Genomic DNA, 26,445 nt, shown 5'->3' with positions numbered 1-26,445 from the left:
ATGTTGTTCAGGCTGGTCTCAAACTCCTGGACTCAAGCGATCCGCCTGCCTTGGCCTCCCAAAGTGCTGGATGACAGGCGTGAGCCCCCGTGCCTGGCCCAGTATGTAATGTTCTTTTAAGGTAACAGTGGATTGTGTGAGGATTAAATGAGTTAGTATTTTTAAAGTCCTTAGAGCAGTGTGTGGTACACAGTAGGTGCTATGTGGAGGTTTGTTACAATAAAGTCAGAAAGTGAAAATGTTTTCCAGGGTACAAATGGTATCACTTAAACTAGGAATAAGAGAAGCCTATGAAGAAATATATAAAATACTATGTCTTGTGAGTTTCCATTCAAACCTTCGTGAATTATATATATCAGTATGTCCTTCTAGAAAGACAGACTTATCTTTTTGAGTGTGTGTGTGTTTTTACATAAATATCAGTCATGCTTTGAAAAGAAAAACCCCTGCTTTTATTGAAGTATGACAGTGACGGGTCTTGAGACCGAAAGATGAGGGAGATAGAGAGCCCGCCGGGGCTCTTGAGGGTGGGAGAGCCAGCAGTGCCGGAAACCTCAGCAGAAGGGATCCCCGTGTGGGGGAGGGGGGCCTTTGGTCTCTCCCCAGCCTCTTCCTTCCCCCTGGCCTGAGGGTGGGTGGGGAGGGGCAGTTCCTCTTTCCTTCCCAAGCACCGAGGAGGCCCCAGCTCCCTAGGGGCTGAGAAGCTGGAGTCCTGGGGAAGGGGAGGAGCCGAGCCATACTCTTGCAAGACCCCCGCCCTCCTCCCCCCCCCAACAGGAAACATGAACAGAAAAGACAGCAAGAGGTGAGAGGACCCTCCCCAGGGAGCCCGGCAGCACCCTGAGGCCTCCCTCTGCATGGGAGGGCTGGGGAGATCACTCGCCAGGGTGGCAGGATGCCTGGCTTCTTCGGGACCGGGTGCAGGGGGGCCAGGTGGATGCTTCAGGGTTCAGGGAGTCTGGAGCCAGCTAGGGCGGCAGTGGCTTGGATGTGGCATCTGTACCATGTTGTCCCTGGAGTTTGAGCTGCTCTTTGCCCCTTTCCCACTTCTTGTCACCACACCTCCATCCCTGGCCTGGGCTGAGTGTCTCTGCCCTCCCTGGGGGCTTCCTGGTTCCCCATTCCCTTGGACTGGAAACTCCAAGCTCCTGCAGGGCCCTGGCCCAGGAGAGGCCTGGGAGTGTGACACAGGGCAAAGTGGCTCCCCTGCCTCTTAAACCACTTCTGGCTGTTCCAGAGCCCTACAGGGGGCTGCAGGACAGGGCCTAGTGGCTGGCTGTGTGGCTGGTTCTAGAATGGGCTTCTATCTCCTGGGCAAGCTGGCCCTTCTGTCCCCACAGAGGCAGATAGGGTGGGTGTCTCCCTAGCCTGGGTAGCTCCTCCTGCCATCCCCAGAATCACTCTGATGGGCAAAGGGCTTTCCTCCCCACCCAGCAATTTAGTGGTAGACTCCTGGCTGACCTTAGGTAAGTCACTTAACTGCTCTGTGTCTTGGGTTTTTCTTCTGTCAATAGAATAATCATAGCCTCCACCTCGGAGAGGCCTGTAAGTACTCAATGAGACACTCTAGACCAGTGGTTCTCAAACTGGAGCGTGCCTCAGAACTGTCTGGAGGGCTTTTAAAATACAGGTTGCTGGGCTTACCCTTATTATTTTTTTCTTTCTTTTTTTTTTTTGAGACGGAGTCTCGCTCTGTCTCCAGGCTGGAGTGCGGTGGCACAATCTCGGCTCACTGCAACCTCTGCCTCCTGGGTTCAGGCGATCCTCCTGCCTCAGCCTCCCAAATAGCTGGGATTACCGGTGCATGCCACCACACCCGGCTACTTTTTTGTATTTTTAGTAGAGATGGGGTTTCACCATGCTGGGCAAGATGGTCTCGATCTCTTGACCTCGTGATCCGCCCACCTCGGCCTCCCAAAGTGCTGGGATTAGAGAGGCATGAGCCACTGCCCCAGCCTTAAAATGTTTGATTTTGTAGGTGTCGGTTGGGACCTGAGAATCTGTATTTATATCCAGTTCCCAGGTGATGCTTTTGTACTAGCTGGGTGCCCACACTTAGGGAAACGCTGATTTAGTTACAATGCTCCCTCCTCGGCCTAGGACATATTTAATACTTTAAAATGTCCCTTCTAGTAACAGTGGCTCATGCCTCTAATCCCAGAACTTTGGGAGGATAAGGCAAGGAGAACTTGAGGCCAGAAGTTCTAGACCAGCCTGGGCAATATAGTGAGACCCCCATCGACACACACACACACACACAAAATTAGCTGGGTACGGTTGTGCACACCTGTAGTCCCAGCTAGCTGGGAGACTAAGGCAGGAGGATCACTCGAGTCCAGGAGTTCAAGGTTACAGTGAGCTTTGATTGCACCATTGCACTCCAGCCTGAGAGACAGAGCAAGATCCTGTCTAAAAAAGGGTAGAGGTAGGGGCCTGGCGTGATGGCTCACACCTATAATCCCAGCACTTTAGGAGGCAAAGGTGGGAGGATCAGTTGGGCCCAGGAGTTCAAAACCAGCCTGGCCAACACGGTGAAACTCCATTTCTACTAAAAATACAAAAATTAGCTGGGCTTGGTGGCAGGTGCCTGTAGCCCAACTAATTGGGAGGCTGAGGCAGGAGAATTGCTTGAACTCGGAAGGTGGAGGTTGCAGTGAGCTGAGATTGCACCACTGCACTCCAGCCTGGGTGACAGAGTGAGACCCTGTCTCCAAAAAAAGAAAAAAAAAAAAAATCCTTGGGGAAGGTCCAAGGACTATCTTCATTTTTCCTTTGAGGAAACAGCCCCAGAGAAATTAAGTAACTAACACGAAGTCACAACAGCTGGCAGAAATTTCTGGATTCTACTTTCGTTTGAAACATGGATTCAGCTCCCTCCCTCCTCCCACCATCCCTGTCTCTCCATTACCCTCTTTCCCCATCAGGAACAGCAGCCTCTGGGAGGCACCAGGCAGAGGAAGAATTATTATTACTATTATTGTTATTATTATTATTATTATTTTGGAGACAAAGACTTGCTCTGTTGCCCAGGCTGGAGTGCAGTGGCGCAATCTCGGCTCACTGCAACCTCTGCCTCCTGGGTTCAAGCGATTCTTCTGCCTCAGCCTCCTGAGTAGCTGGGATTACAGGTGTGCACCACCATGCCCAGCTAATTTTTGTATTTTTAGTAGAGACGGGGTTTCACCATGTTGGTCAAGCTGGTCTCGAACTCATGACGTTGTGATGAGAGGATTATTTTCCCACCTTCCTTGAAGCTGCCTCAGCCCCAGGAACCTCTCACCTAACTCTGAGGAGCCCCAGAGAAGACCATTTAGCACTGGTATTTCCTCTCCAGTCCCAAATCTAAGGACCCAGACTGAAGGCTAAACTGTAGGTCCTGCCGGAAGGCTAACTTCAGAGAGGGGTCTGTTACCTTAGTGGGGTGAAGGGGTGGGAGAAGGGCAGAGATGAAATCCTGGGGTTTCCTTGCAGGAGCCTTGCTCTCTTTTTATTTATTTATTTATTTAATTTATTTATTTATTTATTGAGACAGAGTCTTACTCTGTCACCCAGGCTGGAGTGCAGTGGCACAATCTCGGCTCACTGCAACCTCCACCTCCCAAATTCAAGCGATTCTCCTGCCTCAGCCTCACAAGTAGCTGGGATTACAGGTGCCCATCACCATGCCCGGCTAATTTTTGTATTTTTAGTAGAGACGGGGTTTCACCATGTTGGCCAGGCTGCTCTCAAACTCCTGACCTCAAGTGATCCGTCTACCTCAGCGTCCCAAAGTGCTGGGACTACAGGTGTGTGCCAGGCCTCTCTTTTTTATTTTTTTATTATTATTTTTGAAACAGAAATCACTCTGTCACCCAGGCTGGAGCACAGTGATGCAGTTCCAGCTCACTGCAGCCTCCACCTCCTGGGTTCAAGTGATCCTCCTGCCTCAGCCTCCTGAGTAGCTGGGATCACAGGTGCCCGCCATCATGCCTGACCAATTTTTGCATTTTTAGTAGAGACGGGGGTTTCCACCGTGTTGGCCGGGGTGGCCCCGAACTCCTGGCCTCAAGTGATCCACCCACCTTGGCCTCCCAAAGTGCTGGGATTACAGGTGTGAGCCATCGCACTGGTCCAGGAGCCTTGCTCTCTTGAGGGCTGCGGGAGGAAGGAGGGGTGTGTATTAGAGACCTGAGGCGGCAATTCCTGAAGGCACATCCTCCCATGCCTCTGCCTAGGGAGGACGGGAGAGATCCCAGGGGTCTCCTCCCATGAGTCCCTGGGAGGCCAGAAGTAATTCCGGGATCTGCCAACAGGAAGTCTCTTCCAGGATGTCTTGGAAGCGGTCAGGAGGAAGTTGGGGGCAATGCCTGGGGAGGGAGTTCTTATGATTCCCTGAGGGGTCCTGAGTGGTCCCAGGAATCTTCTGCAGTGATTCCCTGGGGGATTCAGAGTAGTACTGAGCCTCAGTCCCTAGCCTTTTTGGCACCAGGGATTGGTTTTGTGGAAGGGGGTGGGGATGGTTTGGGGATGATTCAAGTTAATTACATGTATCGTGTGATTTATTTGTACTATTATTACATTGTAATATATAATGAAATAGTTACGCAGCTCACCATAATGTAGAATCAGTGGGAGCCCTGAGCTTGTTTTCCTGCAACTGGATGCTCCCATCTGGGAGTGATGGGAGACAGTGACAGATCATCAGGCATTAGATTATCATAAGGAGCATGCAACCTAGATCCCTCCCATGCGAAGTTCACAAAAGGGTTCATGCTCCTAAGAGTCTAATGCCCCAGCAGATCTGACAGATCAGAGCAGAGCTCAGGCAGGGGTGCTCGCTCGCCCACTGGTTCCTAACAGGCCACGGACTGGTACCTGTCCGTGTCCTGGGGGCTGAGGACCCCTGGTATTGAGGATCTTCCTCTCTGATTCCCTGAAGGGAGCAGGAATATCCCTGGGAGATTGCTTGTGGGAGAGGGCTCCCATGATTCCCCCAGGGATCTGGAATATTCCTGGGGATTCTCCCATGAGTCCCTGGTAGGTCAGGGGTAACCCAGGGGCTTTGCCTTTAGGAAGCCTCTCCCGTGGTGCCTTGGGGCATTAGGGTCAAGAGGAATTCTAGGGTCTGTCCGAAGGAAGGGGCTCCCGTGACTCCTTGGGGGCTGTGCCCACAGAAAGTCCCACCAGGAATGCACCGGAAAGACAGGAGGGCGGGGCCGGCCCCGCCAAACGCGCCGCCACAAGACATGCCCCAGCCCCCGGGAAATCAGCAAGGTCATGGCTTCCATGAACCTGGGCCTGCTGAGCGAGGGCGGCTGCAGCGAAGATGAGCTGCTGGAGAAATGCATCCAGTCCTTCGGTGAGTGTCCTCTCCCCAGCAGCCTCCCCGGCCCTAACCTCAGGCTCAGCACCCACTTCTCTCTGCCTCAGTTTTTGGAGGTAAAATGAGAACATGGCTGGGTGGAATGAAACTCAATCACTACATTAGAGATAAGAGAAACACCTATATTTCTTCTTTCCTGAAATGGAAATACATACATATCTATATATAGATAGATAGATATTTAATGTATATTATATATATATTTATATAAATTTTTTTTCTTTTATTTTCTTTTTCTTTTGAGACAGAGTCTCGCTCTGTCACCCAGGCTGGAGTGCAGTGGCTTGATCTTGGCTCACCACAACCCCCACCTCCCGGGTTCAAGAGATTCTCCTGCCTCAGCCTCCCGAGTAGCTAGGATTACAGGCACGTGCCACCAGGCCCAGCTAATTTTTGTGTTTTTAGTAGAAATGGGGTTTCACCATGTTGGCCAGGCTGGTCTCGAACTCCTGGCCTCATGTGATCCACCCGATTCGGCCTCCCAAAGTGCTGGGATTACAGACGCGAGCCACTGTGCCCGGCCAGTCTGGTGCTATTTCAGTCTTCAACAAGACTTGCCAGGGGTGATGCTGCCCCGTGCACAATACAGATAAGGAAACGGAGGCACAGGAGGTTAGGTTGCCTGTCCAAGGTCATGCCGGGGATCACCATTAGAGCTGGTCTTTGAACCAGGCGGTCCCGCAGGATCTGGAGGCTGCGCTGTGCATTGCCTGAGGCCCATTCTGTCAGAGTCCCCCTCCTTCCACCCCAGATTCAGCTGGCAGCCTGTGCCACGGGGACCACATGCTCAACATGGTGCTGGCCATGCATAGCTGGGTGCTGCCCTCTGCCGACCTGGCTGCCCGCCTGCTGACCTTATATCCTCCAGGACCGTGAGCTATGGGTGGAGGGCGGAGGGCAGAGTCGTGAGAACCTGGGCAATTGGAATGGGGAGCAGACAGGTCATGGATCCTGGATAACAGAGCCTTGACCAGAACTCAAGTACCAGAAGGCCACAGGGGACACCCAGGAGCTGAGACGGCTGCAGATCTGTCACCTGGTCAGGTAGGGCTGGGCCAAGATCCCCACTCTCAGGACCCACGACTTCCATCCTGCTGCCCCCCAAAAAACATTCCTCAGAGACTCTCCAGCCCAGTTCCCACAGACCCAACCAGCCCCACAGGCCAAAATCTCACTTCTGAGACACCCGTAGCTTGGTTCCTAACACCCTCTCAGTTCTGTTCCTTAGAACCCCCACTTCCTAGAGACCCCCCTCACCAACCAGATCTCATAGACCCTCTTAGCTGGTGCCCAGAGACCTCTGGCCCTGATCCCCAAAATCTCCACCTCCCACAGACCCCAGCCTAGCCCATAAGACCCCCTCATTCTGTCCCTCCAAAAATCTCACGCCCAGAAGCCCCCAGTCTAGTTCCTAGGACCCTCCACAATCCTGCTTCCCAATAATCCCACTTCCAAGTGACTCCCCAGTCTGTTTCCCAGAGATCCCCCAGTCTGTGTTAAGAGATGCCCATCCTACTCCAGAGATTCCCCGAGCCTGGTGCCCCTCCAAACCCCGACCCTCCAGGGACCCGCACACACATTTAGAGACCCCTACCTCAGCACCTAGAAATTTCTCAGCCCAAAATACCCCTTGTAGAGACCTTTGCCACCCCCAGTCTCATCTCACCATCTCCAAACCACTCCCAGGTACTGGCTGACTCAACACCCTGAGGTGATGCACCAGGACCCCCAGCTGGAAGAAGTCATAGGTCGTTTCTGGGCCACCGTGGCCCAGGAGGGCAACTCGGCCCAGAGAAACCTGAGAGACTCCTCTAACCTGTGAGTCAGCCCTGTGCTCCCCGCTCCCCTGCCCCATCCCCATTCTGCCATCTCCCTCTGCATTCCCAAGCCCTCAACCGTGAACCACTCCAATCCCCTGCCCCTCTTGGCCCCCAGCCTGAGCCCTGGTGGCCCTGGCCCCCCACCCCCCATGAGCAGCCCAGGCCTGGGCAAAAAGCGCAAAGTGTCCCTGCTTTTCGACCACCTGGAGACGGGGGAGCTGGCTCAGCACCTCACCTACCTGGAGTTCCGCTCCTTCCAGGCTATCACGGTGAGGACCCCCTCCCGTCCCTGTCCCAAGCAGGGGAGAGATTGGGGTAGGGGAGGGATTGGCTGGGGGAAGGCAGGACTGAGAGGACACCTGCATGGTCATTCAGCAGAGATCTCCAAAGTCTTAAACTGAAACCTGTGTGCTAGAAGGCCCAGGAAAATGAGTTAAGGAGGCCGAGGGGGGCGATCACCTGAGGTCAGGAGTTTGAGACCAGCCTGGCCAACATGGTGAAACCCCATCTCTACTAAAAATACAAAAATAATCTGGGTGTGGTGGCGCACGCCTGTAATCCCAGCTACTTGGGAGGCTGAGGCAGGAGAATCACTTGAGCCTCAGGAGGCAGAGGTTGCAGTGAGCCGAGATCACACCACTGCACTCCAGCCTGGGCGACAGAGCGAGACTCTGTCTCAAAAGACAGTAACAATAATAAATAAATAAATAAATAAATGCTTATTGCAGTGACTGGCACTTAGTAAGTGCTCAAAATATTTTATCATTTATTCAACAAGCATTTAAATTCATGGTGCCTCAGTGTCCTCATCTGTAAAAAGGGGATATGAACAGTTCCTGCCTTGCAGGAACAGTGACTGGTCCAGGGTAAATGCTATCTGCTTGAACCATTTGAAATTGCCATATATTACCTACCCAAGGATCAGTTTCATGTGCTTCAGCATACATATGTGTTAGCTTTTGCCATCTGGGCATCATCATTTTAAGGGAAGGTGGGGATCTGGTTCCTTCATGTGAAACTGTCCCAATTGTGTGTGTGAGTGTGGTGTGTGTGAGTGTGATGTGTGTGTGTGTGTGTGCAAAGATAGTGTAGTGGATGCGGGTATGAAATGAACACTCATTGGGCAGAACAGATAGAGGTTGATTTCAAGTCATCTTCCCCGTCCTTGCCTTTGCTGACTGTATACCAGTCAGGTGTAGAGTTAAGGGCATAGAGACTCCCACCCTGACTCATACCTGTGTGACCCTAGGCAAATTACCTATCCTCTCTGTGCCTCAACTGTCTCATCTCGAAAATGGAAGGATACCTCACAGAGTTATGAGGATTAAATTACTTAATACGATCATTTGTCAAATATAGTGCCTGGCTATATTTAAACATGCCTCCTCAGATGGGAGAGGAGCATGGTGAGGTCAAGGACATGTAGCAGCCTGAGGGTGGGGGGACAGATGACAAAGGTCATTCAGGCTAGACCAGGCTAGGACATCAGAGATTGTGACTACTATTTGGATGCCACGGAAGGGCAGGCCCTGAGCGCCACTGCCCACCTTGACATCCACCTCGCTCCCAGCCCCAGGACCTGCGGAGCTACGTTTTGCAGGGCTCAGTACGAGGCTGCCCCGCCCTGGAGGGCTCTGTAGGTCTCAGCAACAGCGTGTCCCGCTGGGTGCAGGTGATGGTGCTGAGCCGTCCCGGGCCTCTGCAGCGCGCACAGGTGCTGGACAAGTTCATTCACGTGGCACAGGTGAGGCCCACCCCTTGGGGCTGCGAAGGCCACTGCACGCAGCTACCTGGCCCTCCACCTTCCAGACCCCCGACCTCACAGGGTCATCCTGGCGGTGACGTCACGCATCTCCCGGCCCCGCCCCAGAGGCCACAGTCTGGGCGTTCCAACCCAGGACCGTAACTTCTTCTTTGGCCTTGATGTCACCGCGTCCCACCCACCGCGGCCCCACCCCTTGGCCGTAGACGTGACAGGCTTCCAAGCCCTAGGCCCGAATATTCTATCCCCAGGTCAATGAGAGTGTCCCTTCCATGTCCCCACCTTTGTGCCATCCTTTACCGAGGCTTCGATTCCCAGTCCCCGGGCCCCAGCGGTCGCTTCGGTCGCTTCGGGACTGCGCATCGCTCCCCATTGCGTCCGGGCTCTCCCCGCCCCTCCCTGTTGTGCTAAGCCCTTCTCTTCCCCTCCCTTCCCCCTCCTTTCCGGACACCTTCTCATCCTTCTGGGGAAAAGGGAAGCCCTCTGGCCCGCCGTGGCCGCGCCCCCTTGCGTATTTCCACGCAGACCACGCCCTTCCTCTGGCGTCTTCCCTGGCTTGCTTCCTCCTGCAGGGGCCCTTAGACCTGGGGGTCTCCACGTCCACCTGGGGTCTCCTTGGTCTGAGTGTTTTCCATTCCTCCCTGGCCCCACTCTCTCCACAGCAACCTCTGCCCAAATTTGTCAAAGGGAGGGCGAGGGAATTCCCCAGCTGCCCTGGTGGCCCCACACCTGTCTAGCATCTGTCTAACTCCTCCATATCTCTCTGGCCCCGTTAACCTCTGCCTGGCTCCCAGCTCCTGCCCAGAGCCCGTGCCTTCTTGCCTCCCCGCACCTGTGTGACGCAGAGCAGTCAGACCCCCAGATGGCTGACAACCTGACATGTCTGAAGCCTCCCCCCCCCCCGCTGCTGTGTCAGACACACCCACCTGTCTACTCCCCAAATCCGCCCAACTTCCCATACTTCCTGTCTCCCCAGATTTTCTAACCTGGTATCAATCACCTACTTGACCCCCCAGGCTCAGATAACTATCCGACACCCCTGTGAGGCCCACACATGGCATGTCCCACTCCTGCCGCACACACCCACCTTCTCTCACCTGTCTGATCCCCACATCGGTCCATACCCACACATGCCTGGGACCCCACCTCAACTGGGATGCTGTCATCTGAACTCCCTCCCGTGACGACCTTGTGCGCATGCTTCTCTTCCTAGAGGCTTCGCCAGCTGCAGAATTTCAACACGCTGATGGCGGTCACGGGGGGCCTGTGTCACAGTGCCATCTCCAGACTCAAAGACTCCCATGCCCACCTGAGCCCTGACAGCACCAAGGTGAATCCCACTACCCTCCCCAGAGCTCCAAGTGGTCAGCTGTCTTGAGCCCCCACACCTAATTCCCCAAGCCCTGTCCATTCCTGCCCAGGGACCCTGGAACCACCTGAAGTCCTTGCTCCTCCAAATCCCAGATCCCCAGGCTCTGCCAGCATTCCTCCTTCCTGTCATCCATCCACTCATGGTGCGGACCCCTCTCTGCTCTCAGTGTGTCTGTTCCAGAGGTGGACTGTGAGGGAGACAGATGGGAGAAAGGCTAGCAGAGAACTTTGCAGTCCCTATGGGGAGGACTGGCTGAGGTCAGAAAGTGGCAGGAAATTAGGCTGAAGATGCCCTGGGAAGATCCTATAGCACCTTGCAAGATGGGCTAAGCGAGGGAAGTTTTGAGAGTGATGACACACCCTTGATAAGATCTGGGTTTTTTGGGGTTTTTTTGTTTGTTTGTTTGTTTGTTTTTTGAGGTGGAGTCTCGCTCTGTCGCCCAGGCTGGAGGGCAATGGCGTGACCTCGGCTCCCTAGAAGCTCCACCTCCTGGGTTCATGCCATTTTCCTGCCTCAGCCTCCCGAGTAGCTGGGACTACAGGCGGCCGCCACCACACCCGGCTAATTTTTTTTTATTTTTAGTAGAGACAGGGTTTCACCGTGTTAGCCAGGATAGTCTCAATCTCCTGACCTTGTAATCCACCCGCCTTGGCCTCCCAAAGTGCTGGGATTACAGGCGTGAGCCACCACGCCCAGCCAATTTTTTATATTTTTAGTAGAGACGGGGTTCACCGTGTTAGCCAGGATGGTCTCGATCTCCTGACCTCATGATCAGCCCGCCTCGGCCTCCCAGAGTGCTGGGATTACAGGGGTGAGCCACCGCACCTGGCCAGATCTGGGTTTTTAAGAAATAATTATAGGCTGGGTACAGTGGCTCACACCTGTAATCCCAGCATTTTGGGAGGCCAAGATGGAAGGATCACCTGAGCCCAGGTGTTTGAGACCAGCCTGGGCAACATAGTGAGACCCCATCTCTAGAAATTTTTTTTTTTTTTTTTTTTTTGAGACAGAGTCTCACTCTTGTTGCCCAGGCTGGAATGCAGTGGCGCAATCTTGGCTTACTGCAACTTCTGCCTCCCGGATTCAAGTAATTCTCCTGCCCCAGCCTCCTGAGTAGCTGGGATTTCAGGGGTGCACCACCATGCCCTAATTTTGTATTTTTAGTAGAGACAGGGTTTTACCATGTTGGCCAGGCTGGTTTCAAACTCCTCGAGGCAGGTTCAAGAGATTTGCCTGCCTCAACCTCCCGGGTAGCTGGGATTACAGGCCTGTACCACCAGGCCCAGTTAATTTTTGTATTTTTAGTAGAGATAGGGTTTTACCATGTTGCCCAGGCTGGTTTTGAACTCCTGACCTCAAATGATCCACCTGCCTCAGCCCCTCAAACTGCTGGGATTACAGGCTTGAGCCACCGCACCCAGCCATCAAGCCCCGGAGTTTAAGGCTGCAGTGAGCTGTGATCATGACACTGCACTCCAGCCGGGTGACAAAGTGGGACCCTAGCTTAAATAATAACAATAATAATAATAATAATAATAATAAAGGCCAGGCATGGTGGCTCACGCCTGTAATCCCAACACTTTGGGAGGCCAAGGCAGGCCGATCACCTGAGGTCAGGAGTTCAAGACCAGCCTGGACTAACATGGTAAAACCCTATCTCTACTAAAAATACAAAATTAGCTGGGTTTGGTGGCTCATGCATGTAATCCCAGCTACTTGGGAGGCTGAGGCAGGAGAATCGCTTGAACCCAGGATGTGGAGGTTGCAGTGAGCTGAGATCGCGCCACTGCACTCCAGCCTGGGCAAGACAGCAAAACTCCATCTCAAAAAAAAAAAAAAAAAAGAAAAGAAAAGAAAGAAAGATAAAAGAAATCATTTTAGCCAAAGAATGGGGGATTGTGGAACTTCTCTGAGGTGGGGACCGAAGAGGAAGAGCAGTTTCGGGGAGATGCTGACACCAGCATGGGATATGGAAGGGCTCCAGAGGTGTCCAAAATGCCACTGGATCCCTAAAGGCCTAAAGCCCACATAGGAGACTGCTCAGGAGGCAGGACTGCCCTGATAACGCCCCCATCCCATGTGCCTCCTCCCCAGGCCCTGCTGGAGCTCACTGAGATCCTTGCCTCCCACAACAACTACGCCCGCTACCGCCGCACCTGGGCTGGCTGCACGGGCTTCCGGCTGCCTGTACTGGGCGTGCACCTCAAGGATCTGGTGTCCCTGCATGAAGCACAGCCCGACAGGTTGCCTGACGGCCGCCTGCACCTACCCAAGTTGAACAACCTCTACCTGCGGCTGCAGGAGCTGGTGGCCCTCCAAGGGCAGCATCCGCCCTGCAGCGCCAACGAGGATCTGCTGCACCTGCTCACAGTGAGCCCCTGGCCCCGCCCAGGCTGGGCTTCCGAGGGTACTGAGATGTAGGGTCCTGGGTGTGTGAGTGTCTCTAGGACCAGGGTAGAAAAGTGCTGGACTGCATGGAGTTTGAAGCCAGAGCTTCTAGGTTTTTTTCTAGCTGCGTGATCTTAGGCAAGTCACTGAACCCTTCAGCCTCAGTTTCCTTATCTGCAAAATGGGAATAATAAAAGGACCCAGCCAGGTCCACTGGCTCATGCCTGTTATCCCAACACTTTGGGAGGCCAAGGCGGGCAAATCACCTGAGGTCAGGAGTTTAAGACCAGCCTGATCAACATGCAGAAACCCCGTCTCTACTAAAAATACAGAATTAGCCAGGAGTGGTAGCACATGCCTGTAATCCCAGCTACTAGGGAGGCTGAGGTAGGAGAATCGCTTGAACCTGGGAGGTAGAGGTTGCAGTGAGCTGAGATCGCGCCATTGCACTCCAGACTGGGCAAGAAGAGCGAAACTCTGTCTCAAAATAAATAAATAAAAATAAAAAATAAAATAAAGGGACCCACCTCGAGGGTGGTTGAGGAGAGAAAGCCAATGACATCATTCAAATAATGTCCTTATCCTTAAGACAGTGTCTAGCTGGGCACAGTGGCTCATGCCTGTAATCCTAGCACTTTGGGAGGCTGAGGTAGGCAGATTGCCTGAAGAGTTTGAGACCAGCCTAGGCAACATGGTGAAACCCCATCTCTACTAAAAATACAAAAAAAATTAGCCGGGCACGGTGGTGCACGCCTGTAGTCCCAGCTACTTGGGAGGCTGACGCACGAGAATCGCTTGAACCTGGGAGGCAGAGGTTGCAGTGAGCCAAGATCGCACCGCTACACTCCAGCCTGGGAGACAGAGCGAGACTCTGTCTCAAAAAACAACAGTATATGGAGCAGAGCGAGCTCTATATTCTATATAAGTAACATGTCTTTTCTCCACTTCCCCCAGCGACTCAAGTATCCATTGATCTGAGCTCTGGAATTGCTTTGGGGTTCACAATCTTAAACTCCAAGGTTCTGAGCTTCTCATGCTGATAGTGCAAAATCTCAAGCTTTGAATCCAAGAATCTAAGCAAAAGGCTACTAACAGTTATTGATCGTTGACTATGTGCCAGGCACCTCATTCCACCTTACAACCCTATGAGGTCGGGACCCTTACTGTGCCCAATCTGTGGATTGGGAAACTGAGGCCCGGAGAGGTGAGGTCACTTGCCCACTGTCCCACAGCAGTAATGCCAGGATTTGAACCCAGGAGGGGCTTTAGGAAGAGCCTGCAAGTGGGTGTGGGGGTCTGGGGCAGGGCTGTAGACAGGAGGATCTGTAACACCCCTGTCCGCTCCAGCTCTCCCTGGACCTCTTCTACACGGAAGACGAGATCTATGAGCTTTCTTATGCCCGAGAGCCACGCTGTCCCAAGAGTCTGGTGAGACCTGACCCCTGGCCTCGGACGCCCCCCAATTACCTCGAACCCCCCTAAGCCTATGCAGTGACTAACTGCTCCTCTGTCCCCACCCCAGCCACCCTCCCCCTTCAACGCACCTCTGGTGGTGGAGTGGGCCCCTGGTGTGACCCCCAAGCCGGACAGGGTCACGCTGGGTCGGCACGTGGAGCAGCTGGTGGAGGTAAGGAAGGGAGGGTGGCCTGGCCGCCAGGAGCCAGGAGGGAAGACATCTGTAGAACTCTGAGCTTGGAGGCGGGGACTTATTGCCGTGGGGATCGTATTTCGACAACTGGGCCTTATCTGCTTCCCCACACTCCTCTGAAGTCCGTGTTCAAGAATTATGACCCTGAAGGCCGAGGAACCATCTCTCAGGAGGACTTCGAGCGACTCTCAGGCAATTTTCCCTTCGCCTGCCATGGGCTCCACCCGCCCCCACGCCAGGGGTAAGTGGTTCTGACTCCTGGATCCCCTGAAGATGAGGACATGGGGGTTGCCTGGACTCCTGGGTCTGGGGGAGGTTGGGGCAGGCCATGCTGAGGCTCAGTTTCTGCCCCCAGGAGAGGCTCCTTCAGCAGAGAGGAGCTGACAGGGTACCTGCTCCGGGCCAGCGCCATCTGCTCCAAGCTGGGCCTGGCCTTCCTGCACACCTTCCATGAGGTCACCTTCCGAAAGCCTACCTTCTGCGACAGCTGCAGTGGCTTTGTGAGCACTCCACCCCATCACCGCCCTTAGGTTCCATCTGTCCTGAAGCCGGCAGTCCCCAAACCCCAGATAACCCCCAAATTCCATTTTTTCATATAAACCCTCAACACCAAACATTCCCTATATCCTGGATAATCTCCAAATGGCAGATAATCCCCAAATCCCAGATAATCTCCACCCCAGATAGTCGCTGAACCATGGGTAATATCTAAAACTCTGGAGAGGAGGCCAGGAGCGGCAGCTCACGCCCATGATCCCAGCACTTTGGGACACTGAAGTGGGCAGATTGCTTGAGCTCAAGAGTTCAAGACCAGCCTAGGCAACATAGTGAGAGAGACCCTGTCTCTACTAAAATTACACAAATTAGCTCCATGTGGTGGTGCACACCTGTGATCCCAGCTACTCAGGAGGCTGAGGCACGAGAATCGCTTGAACCCAGGAGGCGGTGGTTATGGTGAGCCGAGATCGCATCATTGCACTCTAGCCTGGGCAACAAGAGCAAAACTCCGTCTCAAGAAAAACCGAAAAACAGGCCGGGCGCGGTGGCTCACACCTCTAATCCCAGCACTTTGGGAGGCCGAGGTGCGCAGATCACGAGGTCAGGAGATTGAGACCATCCTGGCTAACATGGTGAAACTCCGTCTCTACTAAAAATACAAAAAAATTAGCTGGGCGTGGTGGCGGGCACCTGTAGTCCCAGCTACTTGGGAGGCTGAGGCAGGAGAATGGCGTGAACCTGGGAGGCAGAGCTTGTAGTGAGCCGAGATTGCGCCACTGCACTCCAGCCTGGGCGACAGAGCGAGCCTCCGTCTCAAAAAAAAACCAAATACTTTTTTTTGTAGAAAGAGTCTCCATATATTGCCCAGGCTGGTCTTGAACTCCTGAGCTCAAGCGATCCTCCCACCTTGGCCTCCCAACCTCCCACCTTGGCGTCTCAGAGTGCTGGGATTACTGGCATGAGCCACTGTACCCCACCCACATTCCTTTAATTCCAATTAAATCTCTAGCCTTGAGAATTCCAAGACCTAGGTAGCTTTCACACTTCCACTCACCAGCTGCCCTGCCAATCCACAGCCCTCCCTCTCCTAGGATGGGTAACCTTTTCTCCTTTCTCTTCCCAGCTCTGGGGTGTCACCAAGCAAGGCTACCGCTGTCGGGGTGAGTGGGGTGTGAGCGAGTGGGGGGGGAAGCCTTGGCCCACAGGTTGGAAGAATGGACACAGATCGGAGCCCTGGCCATTAACTGCTGCCTTCCCCCAGAGTGTGGGCTGTGTTGCCACAGACACTGCAGAGACCAAGTGAAGGTGGAATGTAAGAAGAGGCCGGGGGGCAAGGGCGATGCAGGGCCCCCCGGAGCTCCTGTTCCATGCACACCAGCTCCCCATGCCAGCTGTGGTAAGACCTAGAGCACAGCGGTGCTGGGAAGGGGCTTGGGGGAAGGGGGTTGAGTCCAAGGTCACGAGGCCCTTCCCATCAGACCCACATCCCTTCCATCCACCCACAAACAGGCTCCGAGGAAAATCTCTCCTACACGCTATCCCTGGAACCTGAGACTGGGTGCCAGCTTCGCCATGCCTGGACCCAGACTGAATCCCCACACCCTTCCTGGGAAACAGACACGGTGAGGAGAAACCGCCCTACCCCCAGGTGGATACAGGGAACACGGGCCATTGGCCTGGGGGAGACTGGACAGATTTGGAGACCCATAGGAAAGTAAAAATATGCAGAAGTCCTTGACTGCTGGGGTGGGAGCGTATGGATGCTGGTGACTTTTTTTTTTTTTTTTTTTGAGACAGAGTCTCGCTCTGTCGCCCAGGCTGGAGTGCAGTGGCGCGATCTCGGCTCACTGCAAGCGCCGCCTCCCAGGTTTACGCCATTCTCCTGCCTCAGTCTCCCGACTAGCTGGGACTACAGGCGCCCGCCACCTCGCCCGGCTAGTTTTTTGTATTTTTTAGTAGAGACGGGGTTTCACCGTGTTAGCCAGGATGGTCTCGATCTCCTGACCTCGTGATCCGCCCGTCTCAGCCTCCCAAAGTGCTGGGATTACAGGCTTGAGCCACTGCGCCCGGCCGCTGGTTACTTTTTAATGCTGATAGAAAGATAGGCCAGGCGTGGTGGCTCACGCCTGTAATCCCAGGACTTTGGGAGGCCGAGGTAGGAGGATCACTTGAGGTCAGAAGTTCGAGACCAGCCTGCCCAACATGATGAAACCTTGTCTCTACTAAAAATATAAAAATTAGCCAAATGTGATGGCAGGGGCAGGTGCCCGTAGTCCCAGCTACTTGGGAGGCTGAGGCAGAGAATCACTTGTGCCTGGGAGGCAGAGGCTGTAGTGAGCCGAGATTGTGCCACTGCACTCCAGCCTAGGCGACAGCAAGACCTTGTCTCAAAAAAAAAAAAAAAAAAAAGAGAGAGAGAAAAATAGAAGTTACAACATATTAGGAGTAGGGTGGGGATGATAACCACTAGAACAGAAAAAAGGATTCTAGCCAATAAGATAGCAAGAATAAGGCCAAATATATCAGGAGCTACTGTAAGTGTTAATGGAGTAAACGCCACTATTCGAGGGCAGACTCTCAGATTGGGTTACAAAAAGGATTTCACAGGCGCCATTCATTCAGTCTGGGCGGGGCAGTGCTCCTGGCAGTGAAGTGTCTCCTAGACATCAGATGCTCTCCACATCATCTGTCTTCCTCCCTTCCTCCTTCCAGGTCCCCTGCCCGGTAATGGGCCCACCATCAACTGCATCCTCCAAGCCGGATTCCTAGACATCTCTTGGTCTCCTCTCTCCCTCACTCCCTTACCCCAGTCAGTCCTGACTCCTGTTATCAGACTCTGGCAGGGCTCCCAGAGGTAGGACCCCCAAAGGCATCCGCCTTCCCATCCACGCTGCCTTTGGTGGCACGTCCATCATCTTTTTCCCCAGAAGTGACTTTCCTGTCTTGTGTGGTGGTGGATGCTAATCCTGCTCCCTTTCCCTGCACTTAGTATCTATGCATCTCTGTGTTGGATATATCTAGACTCAGGCTTCATTTCACCAACTCCCTAAATCTCCATTTCTTTTTTCTTTTTCTTTTTTTTTTTGAGAGAGTCTCACTCTGTCACCCAGGCTGGAGTGCAATGGTGCGATCTCAGCTCACTGCAACCTCCGCCTCCAGGGATCAAGCGATTCTTCTGCCTCAGCTTCCCAAGTAGCTTGGATTACAGGCACGCGCCACCATGCCCGGCTAATTTTTGTATTTTTAGTAGAGACGGGGTTTCCCTGTGTTGGCCAAGATGGCCTTGAACTCCTGACCTCATGATCCACCAGCCTCAGCCTCCCAAAGTGCTGGGATTACAGGTGTGAGCCACCGCGCCCAGCCCCTGCTTTATTTTTCTGCATAGAACGTTCCCCCTCTGACAGCCTATGCTTTTTCCCTCTTTATCTCGTTGAACGTCTGTCTTTCCTCAACAGGAACATCAACTCCAGGAGAGCAGGGATTTCTATCAGTGTCTTTCACTGCTGCATCCTCAGTGCCTAGAACAGGGCTGGCAGGTGGTAGGCGCCTGACAGATGCTTGTCTGATGCCTGAAATGTCTCCTTACCCATGCCCACGGCACAGGAAAAATGTGCTGTAGGGCAAAGAACTTTGAGGGTCAGAGCAGCAGGGGCCCATTCAGACCCAGGGAGCAGAGACCCCCTAACCCTTTCACAAACCCCAGCACCCCTGCCTGGGCCCCCACAGAGAGAGGCCCTACAGCTGTCATAAATTAAATTTATTCTCCGGAGAACATGGTTCTTGGTATTGACTAGTGAATGGGAGTACGGCATTTGGGGCCTCAGGAATAGGAGATGGGGGGGCTTGGGTGCCAAGGACCAAGGAAAGCCTTAAACGGACTCCCCAGAGATTACTGATGGCATTGGCATCACACGGAGGTCCCCCTGTCCCCGACCACCAGTCCCTCTTTACTTCTTCTTCTTCTTCTTCTTCTTGCGGCCCCAACACTGGGGGCCTCCATCCTCTCTTCGGCTCCTCCAGGTGGGCATGGGAGGCTCCAGCTCATTTGGGCGGCCCCCCCGGTCTGGAACGTTGCCCATAAGCACCTGAGAGTTTATGAGATTTGAGTTGCAGGGAAAAAAAGTATCTCGGACAAGGGGGCTAGAGAGCAAAGGGAACAACACAAGGCTGAAGAAGAAACAGCAGATATTGACTATTTGAGTACAGTGGCTGGGGGAGAGGGGACTAAACTGGTGGAAGATACAAGCATGAGTTTTCTTTTTTCTTTTCTTTTTTTTGAGATAGAGTCTTGCTCTGTCGCCCAGGCTAGAGTGCAGTGGTACGATCTCAGCTCACTGCAACCTCTGCCTCCCGGGTTCAAGCGATTCTCCTGCCTCAGTCTCCCGAGTAGCTGGGACTATAGGCGTGTGTCACCATGCCTGGCTAATTTTTTGTATTTTTAGTAGAGACAGGGTTTCACTGTTTTAGCCAGGATGGTCTTGATCTGACCTTATGATCATCTCGCCTCAGCTCCCAAAGTGCTGGGATTACAGGCATGAGTCACTGCGCCCAGCCTTCTTTTCTTTTCTTTCTTTTTTTTTTTTTTGAGACAGTTGCCTAGGCTTTGTCACCCAGGCTGGAGTGCAGTAGCAAGAACATGGCTCACTGCAACCTCTGCTCCTGGGCTCAAGTGATCCACCCACCTTGGGCTTATTTTTTTTTCTTAACTTAAATTTTGCCTTAATAGTTGCTGTGCTAGACTTTATTCCCTAATACTCATTTTACATAAGACTACTTACAGAGGTATGCGGCTAGATACCTCATCACTAAAACAGAGGGTATTTCTGTTTTTGTTTTTTTTTTTAAAAAAAAAAAGGCCGGGTGCGGTGGCTCACGCCTGTAATCCCAGCACTTTGGGAGGCCGAGGCGGGCGGATCACAAGGTCAGGAGATCGAGACCACGGTGAAACCCCGTCTCTACTAAAAATACAAAAAATTAGCCGGGCGTGGTTGTGGGCGCCTGTAGTCCCAGCTACTCGGGAGGCTGAGGCAGGAGAATGGCGTGAACCCGGGAGGCGGAGCTTGCAGTGAGCCGAGATCGCGCCACTGCACTCCAGCCTGGGCGACAGAGCGAGACTCCGTCTCAAAAAAAAAAAAAAAAAAAAAAAAAAAAAAAAAAAAAAGGTTAAAAGGGTGCGGTGGCTCACGCCTGTAACCCCAGCACTTTGGGAGGCTGAGGCAGGTAGATCACAAGGTCAGGAGTTCAAGACCAGCCTGACCAATACAGTGAAACCCCATCACTACTAAAAATACAAATATTGGCTGGGCACAGTGGCTCACGCCTGTAATCCCAGCACTTTGGGAGGCTGAGACGGGCGGATCACGAGGTCAGGAGATCGAGACCATCCTGGCTAACACGGTGAAACCCCGTCTCTACTAAAAGTACAAAAAATTAGCTGGGCATGGTGATGGGCACCTATAGTCCCAGCTACTCGGGAGGCTGAGGCAGGAGAATGGCGTGAACCCAGCAGGCAGAGCTTGCAGTGAGCCGAGATCGTGCCACTGCACTCCAGCCTGGGTGACAGAGCGAGACTGTCTCAAAAAAAAAAAAAAAAAAAAAAAAACAAAAATTACCCGGGCATGGTAGTGAGTGACTGTAATCCCAACTACTCAGTAGGCTGAGGCAGGAGAATCGCTTGAACCCGGGAGGTGGAGGTTGCAGTGAGCCGAGATCAAGCCACTGCATTCCAGCCTGGGTGACAGAGCAAGACTGTCTTGGAAAAAAAGAAAGAGGTTAAAAAACAACACAATAGATAGTGTTTGGTGATGGGGAAGGATTTTGAGCCCAAGATGGAGAGGTAGCCAGGGATTCAGTAAATAGCTGGACTTTGTTTTCAGATCATTAGGGAGCCACGGAAGCATTCTGAGCTGAGGAGTCCACGGTCACTTTTTGTGTGAGCGAGGTCCTAGCTCCCGTGTCTAGGGGGTGGAATAGAGGTGGTGAGTCTGAAGCTTGGACCGGAACAGAGGCTGAAAGGCCAATCTGAAGGCCAAGGATGTCAGGGCCCTTCCCTACCCCAGATACCCACCTTGTTGATGGCACAGCAGGTCCCTCTGCGGACAGCCATGCTGGTGGCTGGGATGAGACGAGACAGGTCGGCTCGGGCAGCCAGGACGTGTGCGATGGAGATGTCCGATTCCGGGGTTAGAACCTCTCGAATTGGGATCAGCACTGCCCTCATGGCTTCTCCTTGGGCCTGGAGTGGGAAGGAGGTAACAGAAGTTACCCTGGAGCCCTCCCCAAGTGGGACCTGTCGTCTTGGAAGCATCGCTTTACCATTCAAGACCTCACTGCCCACAGCTCTAAATAAATATTTATTGTTTGAGACAGGGTCTCGCTGTCTCCCAGCCTGGAGTGCAGTGGCATGATGGTGGCTCACTGCTGCCTCAATCTCCTGGGCTTAAGTGATCCTCCTACCTCAGCCTCCTAAGTAACTCAGATGACAAGCATGTGCCACCATGCCCAGCTAATTTTTTTTTTTTTTAATTTTTAGTAGAGATGAGGGTTTTGCTATGTTGCCCAATCTGGTCTCAAACTTCTGAGCTCAAGTGATCCTCCTGCCTTGGCCTCCAAAAGTGCTGGGATAACAGGCATGAGCCACTGTGCCTGGCTCTGCTCATATCTCTTAAAGATGGGGTATACTTGGCCAGGTGTGGTGGCTCATGCCTGCAATCCCAGCACTTTGGGAGGCCAAGGCAGGCAGATCACCTGAGGTTGGGAGTTCTAGACCAGCCTAACTAATATGGAGAAACCCTATAAAAAATACAAAATTAGCCTGGCGTGGTGACGCTTGCCTGTAATCCCAGCTACTCGGGAGGCTGAGGCAGGAGAATCGCTTGAACCCGGGAGTCAGAGGTTGCAGTGAGCTGAGATCACACCACTGCACTCCAGCCTGGCAACAGAGCGAGACCCTGTCTCAAAATAAATTAATTAATTAATTAATTAATTTTTAAAAAAAGATGGGGTATGCCTCTGAATATACTCCCAGCTCAAAGCTGGGAATTCAACAATACCCTGCGGCCCTGAGATTCTAGGAGCCCCAAACATCAAAAACTTCTAAAAGTCCACAGCCTGAGAACCTGCCAGAGGGTGATACTCCTGGCCCTCATCCCTCCTCCCTGCAACTGCAGCCCCCACAACTGGGCCTCTCCAATTCTGCACGGTTCCCTGCTCACACCTCTGCCCGGTCACTCCAGTGGAAAGCAGATGTAGTGAGGTCAAGGCGCTTGAGGAGGAGGTAGCGGCGGCAGCAGTACTGATCTCTGAGGCTTTGGGACAGAGACTCCAATGCTTCCTGGCAGAAAAGGTCTCAAGGTCAGGCTAGGGGTCCCTCTCACAGCCACTTCTGATAAGGACACAGTTCACATTCAGTCAGTCACACACAGTCTTACCCATCTGGGTGCATCTAGCGAGTAGCTGAGGAGGGGCTGCAGGGACCCTGGGGGCAGAAAAGGCTGCAGCTCTGAGATCTGATGGGAGAAGAAGTCAGAGGCCAATTGGGGCAGAGAGGATGGGCCCCTCTGTAAACCCAGCTCCCCAAAACCCTGAGGACCTAGGCCACAGACGTGAGAATGGCAGTCACAGCTCCAGAAAAACCAGGCTAGAGGTTGGAATACTCCTTCCAGAGGTGTTTTAGAAAGAGGACCACCACCCCCAAAAGGAAAGCAGGGTAGCCCAGGTCGGGAGGCAACTCTGACTCTCTACCTTAGCATGCAACTCTTGCAGCAGCTGGCTGGCGGGGGTCCCTGGTGCAGGTCTGGGCAGTCCCAGGGCTTGGAGGGTAAGGCCCAGTTCTTGGACCATGCCAGCTCCCTCCACCACCCCTTCACCAAGGGGTGGCCTAGGACTGGGATCCAGCAGAGAGCGCAGGCGCAGGAGGCGGGTGGCTTGGAGCTCTGAGCAGAGAAAACCTGAAAGTAATAAATGGGTGCTGTGCACTCAGGGAGGCTGCTACCCCATTCATCCATCTTGGTCAAAAAGCTCCACCAATGTCCGGGCGCAGTGGCTCACTCCTGTAATCCCAGCACTTGGGGAGGCGGAGGCGGGCGGATCACAAGGTCAGGAGATGGAGACCAGCCTGGTCAACATGGTGAAACCCTGTCTCTACTAAATATACAAAAATTAGCTGGACATGGTGGTGAATGCCTGTAATCCCAGCTACTCAGGAGGCCGAAGCAGGAGAATCGCTTGAACCAGGGAGTTGGAGGTTGCAGTGAGCCGAGATGGCGCCACTGTACTCCAGCCTGGCAACAGGGCGAGACTGTTTCAAAAAAAAAAAAAAAAAAAAATTGGCTCCACTGGCTTTAAAACCTCCACCTTCGCCCAGGCACAGTGGCTCATGCCTGTAATCCCAACACGTTGGGAGGCTGAGGTGGGAGGATCACTTGAAGCCAGGAGTTGAGGACCAGACAGGGCAACATAGGGAGACCCCATCTCCACTTAAAAAAAAATCTTCCACCTTCTAGTCCCACCCACCTAAAGCCTTGGCCTCCAGAGTATGCCCCTCCTTGAGACCCGGTGTCCTCCTATGAATTCGACTCCCACCCACTTGGAAACCTCGAGCCTTCCTCTTAATCCAACCTACTTAAGCTCCCAGGCCCTTCAATTAAAATTCTACTCCCGGGCCAGGTGTGGTGGCTCACGCCCGTAATCCCAACACTTTGGGAAGCCGAGGAAGGCAGATCACTTGAGGTCAGGAGTTCGAGACCAGCCTGGCTAACATGGTGAAACCCTGTTTCTACTAAAAATACAAAAAATTAGCCAGGTGTGGTGGTGCATGCCTGTAATCCCAGCTACTCGGGAGGCTGAGGCAAGAGAATCACTTGAACCCGGGAGGTGAAGGTTGCAGTGAGCTGAGATCGAGCCACTGCACTTCGGCTTGGGCAACAAGAGTGAAACTCCATCTCGAAAATAATAATAATAAAAAAATAAAATAAATAAAAAATAAAATAAGATTCTACCCCCGCCCATCTCAGAGCGCTCTCGCCCCAACATGCTCACCCCACCCACCTCGTACCCTCTGGGCCGCCCCCAAAGTTCTGACTACACCCCCTTGGGAACCTCGATTTCCCCTAAAAAGTCGGAGCCCGCCGCTCCCGAGGCCATGGCCTTGCCACTTCCGCATCCCGGGACTCACGCAGCAGGCGCAGTCCGGCACCCGGTTCCCGAAGCGCAGCCGCGCCATCCCCGCCGCAGAGCGCGCGATCCGGGCAGTGCAGCTCCCGCAGCAGGCGGCCAAGCTGCCGCAGAAAGTCCTCCTCCGCGTAGGGGCCTGCGGGGACAGGGGTGTCAGGGCTCGGTGGTCCCGTGGCGGCCCCCCTGCCACCCTCCCGCTCCGTGCTTACCGTCGCCGGCGCTCAGCACCTCGGCGCCCGCCTCTCGCTGCTGCTCGAGGGCGCCCAGCGTCGCCAGCTCCGCCGCCAGCCGCACGCACAGCGCCCTGAAGTCTGGACATGAGGCGCCCCGCGACGCCGTCCCCGGGACACCCCCATACCTGTGGGGACCGAGGCAGCGGAAGGGGGCGGGGAGGTCACTGAGAATCCCTTTCCTTCCGCGTCCAGGGGGCAGACCTGGCCTTCCTGCACCCACCAGCCTCACCACACACCCTTTTACCCCAGAGCCAGTAGGTCCTGGGCCACCGCGGCCCCCTCCCGCGCTTCCGCCTTCACCCCCTCCATGAAAGCGTCGCCTCGGCGCGCCCCCTGGCGGCCGGTGGCAGGCTCCGCCCCAGAAGTGCCGCGCGCGCGAGCTCCTCGCGGCGTCTGGCGGCACTGACCAATCGGCATCTTCCCGCGCAGGGGCTTGGGTGCTCCCATTGGCACAGGAGGACGCCGAACCCGCCCCGGGGCCCGCCCTCCCCGCCCTCCCGCCCTCCCCGCCCCTCGGGTAACCTGACAGGGTTCTAGGAACGCCCCCTGGCGCTGTAAATTGCAGTGCGTTCGGGATCTCCGATGTTAGACAAGCTGGCGGCGGGTGTCACTGTTGCGGTAACATAAAAACAACTTCGGTGTCCTTTTCCTTTTCCTCCCTCAGTTGTCCTCTGCTGGCGTTTTGTTGGTTTGTTTTTGAGGCAAATCTCGCTCTATCGTTCTGGACTGCAGTGGTGCCATCACGGCTTACTGCAGCCTCGACCTCCTGGGCTCAAGAGATCCTGCCACCTCAGCCTCCCAGCTAAATTTTTAAAAATCAGTCAGGCTTGGCCGGGCGCGGTGGCTCAAGCCTGTAATCCCAGCACTTTGGGAGGCCGAGACGGGCGGATCACGAGGTCAGGAGATCGAGACCATCCTGGCTAACACGGTGAAACCCCGTCTCTACTAAAAAATACAAGAAAACTAGCCGGGCGAGGTGGCGGGCGCCTGTAGTCCCAGCTACTCGGGAGGCTGAGGCCGGAGAATGGCGCGAACCCGGGGGGCGGAGCTTGCAGTGAGCCGAGATCGCGCCACTGCACTCCAGCCTGGGCGACAGAGCGAGACTCCGTCTCAAAAAAAAAAAAAAAAAAAAAATCAGTCAGGCTTGATGGCTTATACCTAGTAGCTGGGACCACAGGCACAGACCACCACACTCGGCTGATTTGTTTTTAATTTTTTTGTAGAGACAAGGTTTCCTCATGTTGCCATGCCTGGTTTCCATCTCCTGGGTTCAAGCGATCCTCCTGCTTTGGCCTCCCAAAGTGCTGGAATTACAGGCGTGAGCCACTGCGACGGGCCATTTTTTGAGACAGAGTCTCGCTCTGTCGCCCAGGCTGGAGTGCAGTGGCGCGATCTCCGCTCACTGCAAGCTCCACCGCCTCCCAGGTTCACGCCATTCTTCTGCCTCAGCCTCCCTAGAAGCTGGGACTACAGGTACCCGCCACCACGCCCGGCTAATTTTTTTGTATTTTTTTAGTAGAGACGGGGTTTCACCGTGTTCGCCAGGATGGTCTCGATCTCCTGACCTCGTGATCCGCCCACCTCGGCCTCCAAAAGTGCTGGGATTATAGGCGTGAGCCACCGCACCCGGCCTTTTTTTTTTTTTTTTTTTTTTTTTTAAGTTTTGTAGAGGCTGGGCGTGGTGGCTCACGCCTGTAATCCCAGCACTTTGGGAGGCTGAGGTGGGTGGATCACTTGAGGTCAAGAGTTCGAGACCAGCCCGGGCAACATGGTGAAACCCCATCTCTACTAAAAATACAAAAATTAGCCAGGTATGGTGGCATGCACTTGTGGTCCCAGCTGCCCAGGAGGCTGAGGAAGGAGAATCACTTGAACCCAGGAGGCAGAGGCTGCAGTGAGCCGAGATCAAGCCACTGCACTCCAGCCTGGGTGACAGAGCGAGACTCCATGTCAAAAAAGAAATTTTTGTAGAGAGGGGTCCAGCTATGTCTCCCGGGTTTGCCTCTTAACTCCAGGGTTCAAGCAATCCTTCCCCCTCAGCCTCCCAAAGTGTTGGGATTATAGGCTTGAGCCAGTGTGCCTGGCCCTGTCCTCTGCTCTTAAAGCAGCCCAGATGGAGTGGTGTTCACCCAACTCAGCCTAAAATCCAAAACTTTCTCCCTCCTTTACACCTCAGGGTTTGAATTAC

The 26,445-nt window shown here is 53.8% G+C and overlaps 2 protein-coding genes across 14 annotated transcripts; one reads left to right on the top strand and one right to left on the bottom strand.

Moving 5' to 3' along the window:
- The first annotated feature begins 638 nt into the window (after positions 1-638).
- RASGRP4 (RAS guanyl releasing protein 4) lies at positions 639-18,616 on the top strand. 9 transcript variants are annotated; one of them, XM_077982479.1, is made up of 17 exons: positions 639-805; positions 5,154-5,338; positions 6,114-6,216; positions 6,341-6,406; positions 7,049-7,180; positions 7,340-7,451; positions 8,753-8,926; positions 10,158-10,274; positions 12,411-12,686; positions 14,052-14,132; positions 14,227-14,331; positions 14,475-14,593; positions 14,708-14,852; positions 15,974-16,010; positions 16,112-16,246; positions 16,360-16,472; positions 17,563-18,616. In XM_077982479.1, the coding sequence occupies exons 1-17, from the start codon at positions 783-785 to the stop codon at positions 17,617-17,619; spliced, it is 1,980 nt and encodes a 659-aa protein (XP_077838605.1). In that variant the 5' UTR covers positions 639-782; the 3' UTR covers positions 17,620-18,616. The 9 variants fall into 9 exon arrangements, with proteins under 9 accessions (XP_077838605.1, XP_077838607.1, XP_077838608.1 ...); XM_077982481.1 differs by having other exon boundaries at positions 7,298-7,451; positions 8,855-8,926; XM_077982482.1 differs by having other exon boundaries at positions 7,298-7,451; positions 12,618-12,686.
- On the bottom strand, positions 18,593-24,585 carry FAM98C (family with sequence similarity 98 member C). Of its 5 annotated transcripts, none has more exons than XR_013410604.1 (8): positions 24,502-24,585; positions 24,234-24,382; positions 24,026-24,160; positions 22,594-22,799; positions 22,281-22,358; positions 22,067-22,183; positions 20,600-21,085; positions 18,593-19,137 (listed from the first exon to the last, which is right to left on the bottom strand). XR_013410604.1 is itself a non-coding variant. In XM_015123859.3 (8 exons), the coding sequence occupies exons 1-8, from the start codon at positions 24,564-24,566 to the stop codon at positions 18,798-18,800; spliced, it is 1,056 nt and encodes a 351-aa protein (XP_014979345.2). In that variant the 5' UTR covers positions 24,567-24,585; the 3' UTR covers positions 18,593-18,797. The 5 variants fall into 5 exon arrangements, 4 of the variants coding, with proteins under 4 accessions (XP_014979345.2, XP_077838731.1, XP_077838733.1 ...); XM_015123859.3 differs by having other exon boundaries at positions 18,593-18,935; positions 20,918-21,085; XM_077982605.1 differs by lacking the exon at positions 22,281-22,358 and having other exon boundaries at positions 18,593-18,935; positions 20,918-21,085.
- Positions 24,586-26,445: the final 1,860 nt, after the last annotated feature.

This window comes from Macaca mulatta, chromosome 19 (assembly GCF_049350105.2).
Source record: "Macaca mulatta isolate MMU2019108-1 chromosome 19, T2T-MMU8v2.0, whole genome shotgun sequence".
In the NCBI taxonomy this organism is placed as follows: Eukaryota; Metazoa; Chordata; class Mammalia; order Primates; family Cercopithecidae; genus Macaca; species Macaca mulatta.
The sequence above is the reverse complement of the archived record's forward strand: the minus strand, read 5'-3'. Positions and strand labels throughout refer to the sequence as shown.

What these genes read in the sequence shown, in the direction of transcription:
- FAM98C (XM_015123859.3), bottom strand. Translation starts at nt 24,566, where the DNA reads ATGGAGGGGGTGAAGGCGGAAGCGCGGGAGGGGGCCGCGGTGGCCCAG. An exon ending in TGCAAGAGTTGCATGCTAAG is followed by an intron (nt 22,359 to 22,593) that starts GTAGAGAGTCAG and finishes TTCTCCCATCAG; the next exon opens with ATCTCAGAGCTGCAGCCTTT. An exon ending in CGCTAGATGCACCCAGATGG is followed by an intron (nt 22,184 to 22,280) that starts GTAAGACTGTGT and finishes CTTTTCTGCCAG; the next exon opens with GAAGCATTGGAGTCTCTGTC.
- RASGRP4 (XM_001114059.5), top strand. Translation starts at nt 783, where the DNA reads ATGAACAGAAAAGACAGCAAGAG. An exon ending in CTGAGAGACTCCTCTAACCT is followed by an intron (nt 7,181 to 7,297) that starts GTGAGTCAGCCC and finishes CTTGGCCCCCAG; the next exon opens with CCTGAGCCCTGGTGGCCCTG. An exon ending in CACCCGCCCCCACGCCAGGG is followed by an intron (nt 14,594 to 14,707) that starts GTAAGTGGTTCT and finishes TTCTGCCCCCAG; the next exon opens with GAGAGGCTCCTTCAGCAGAG.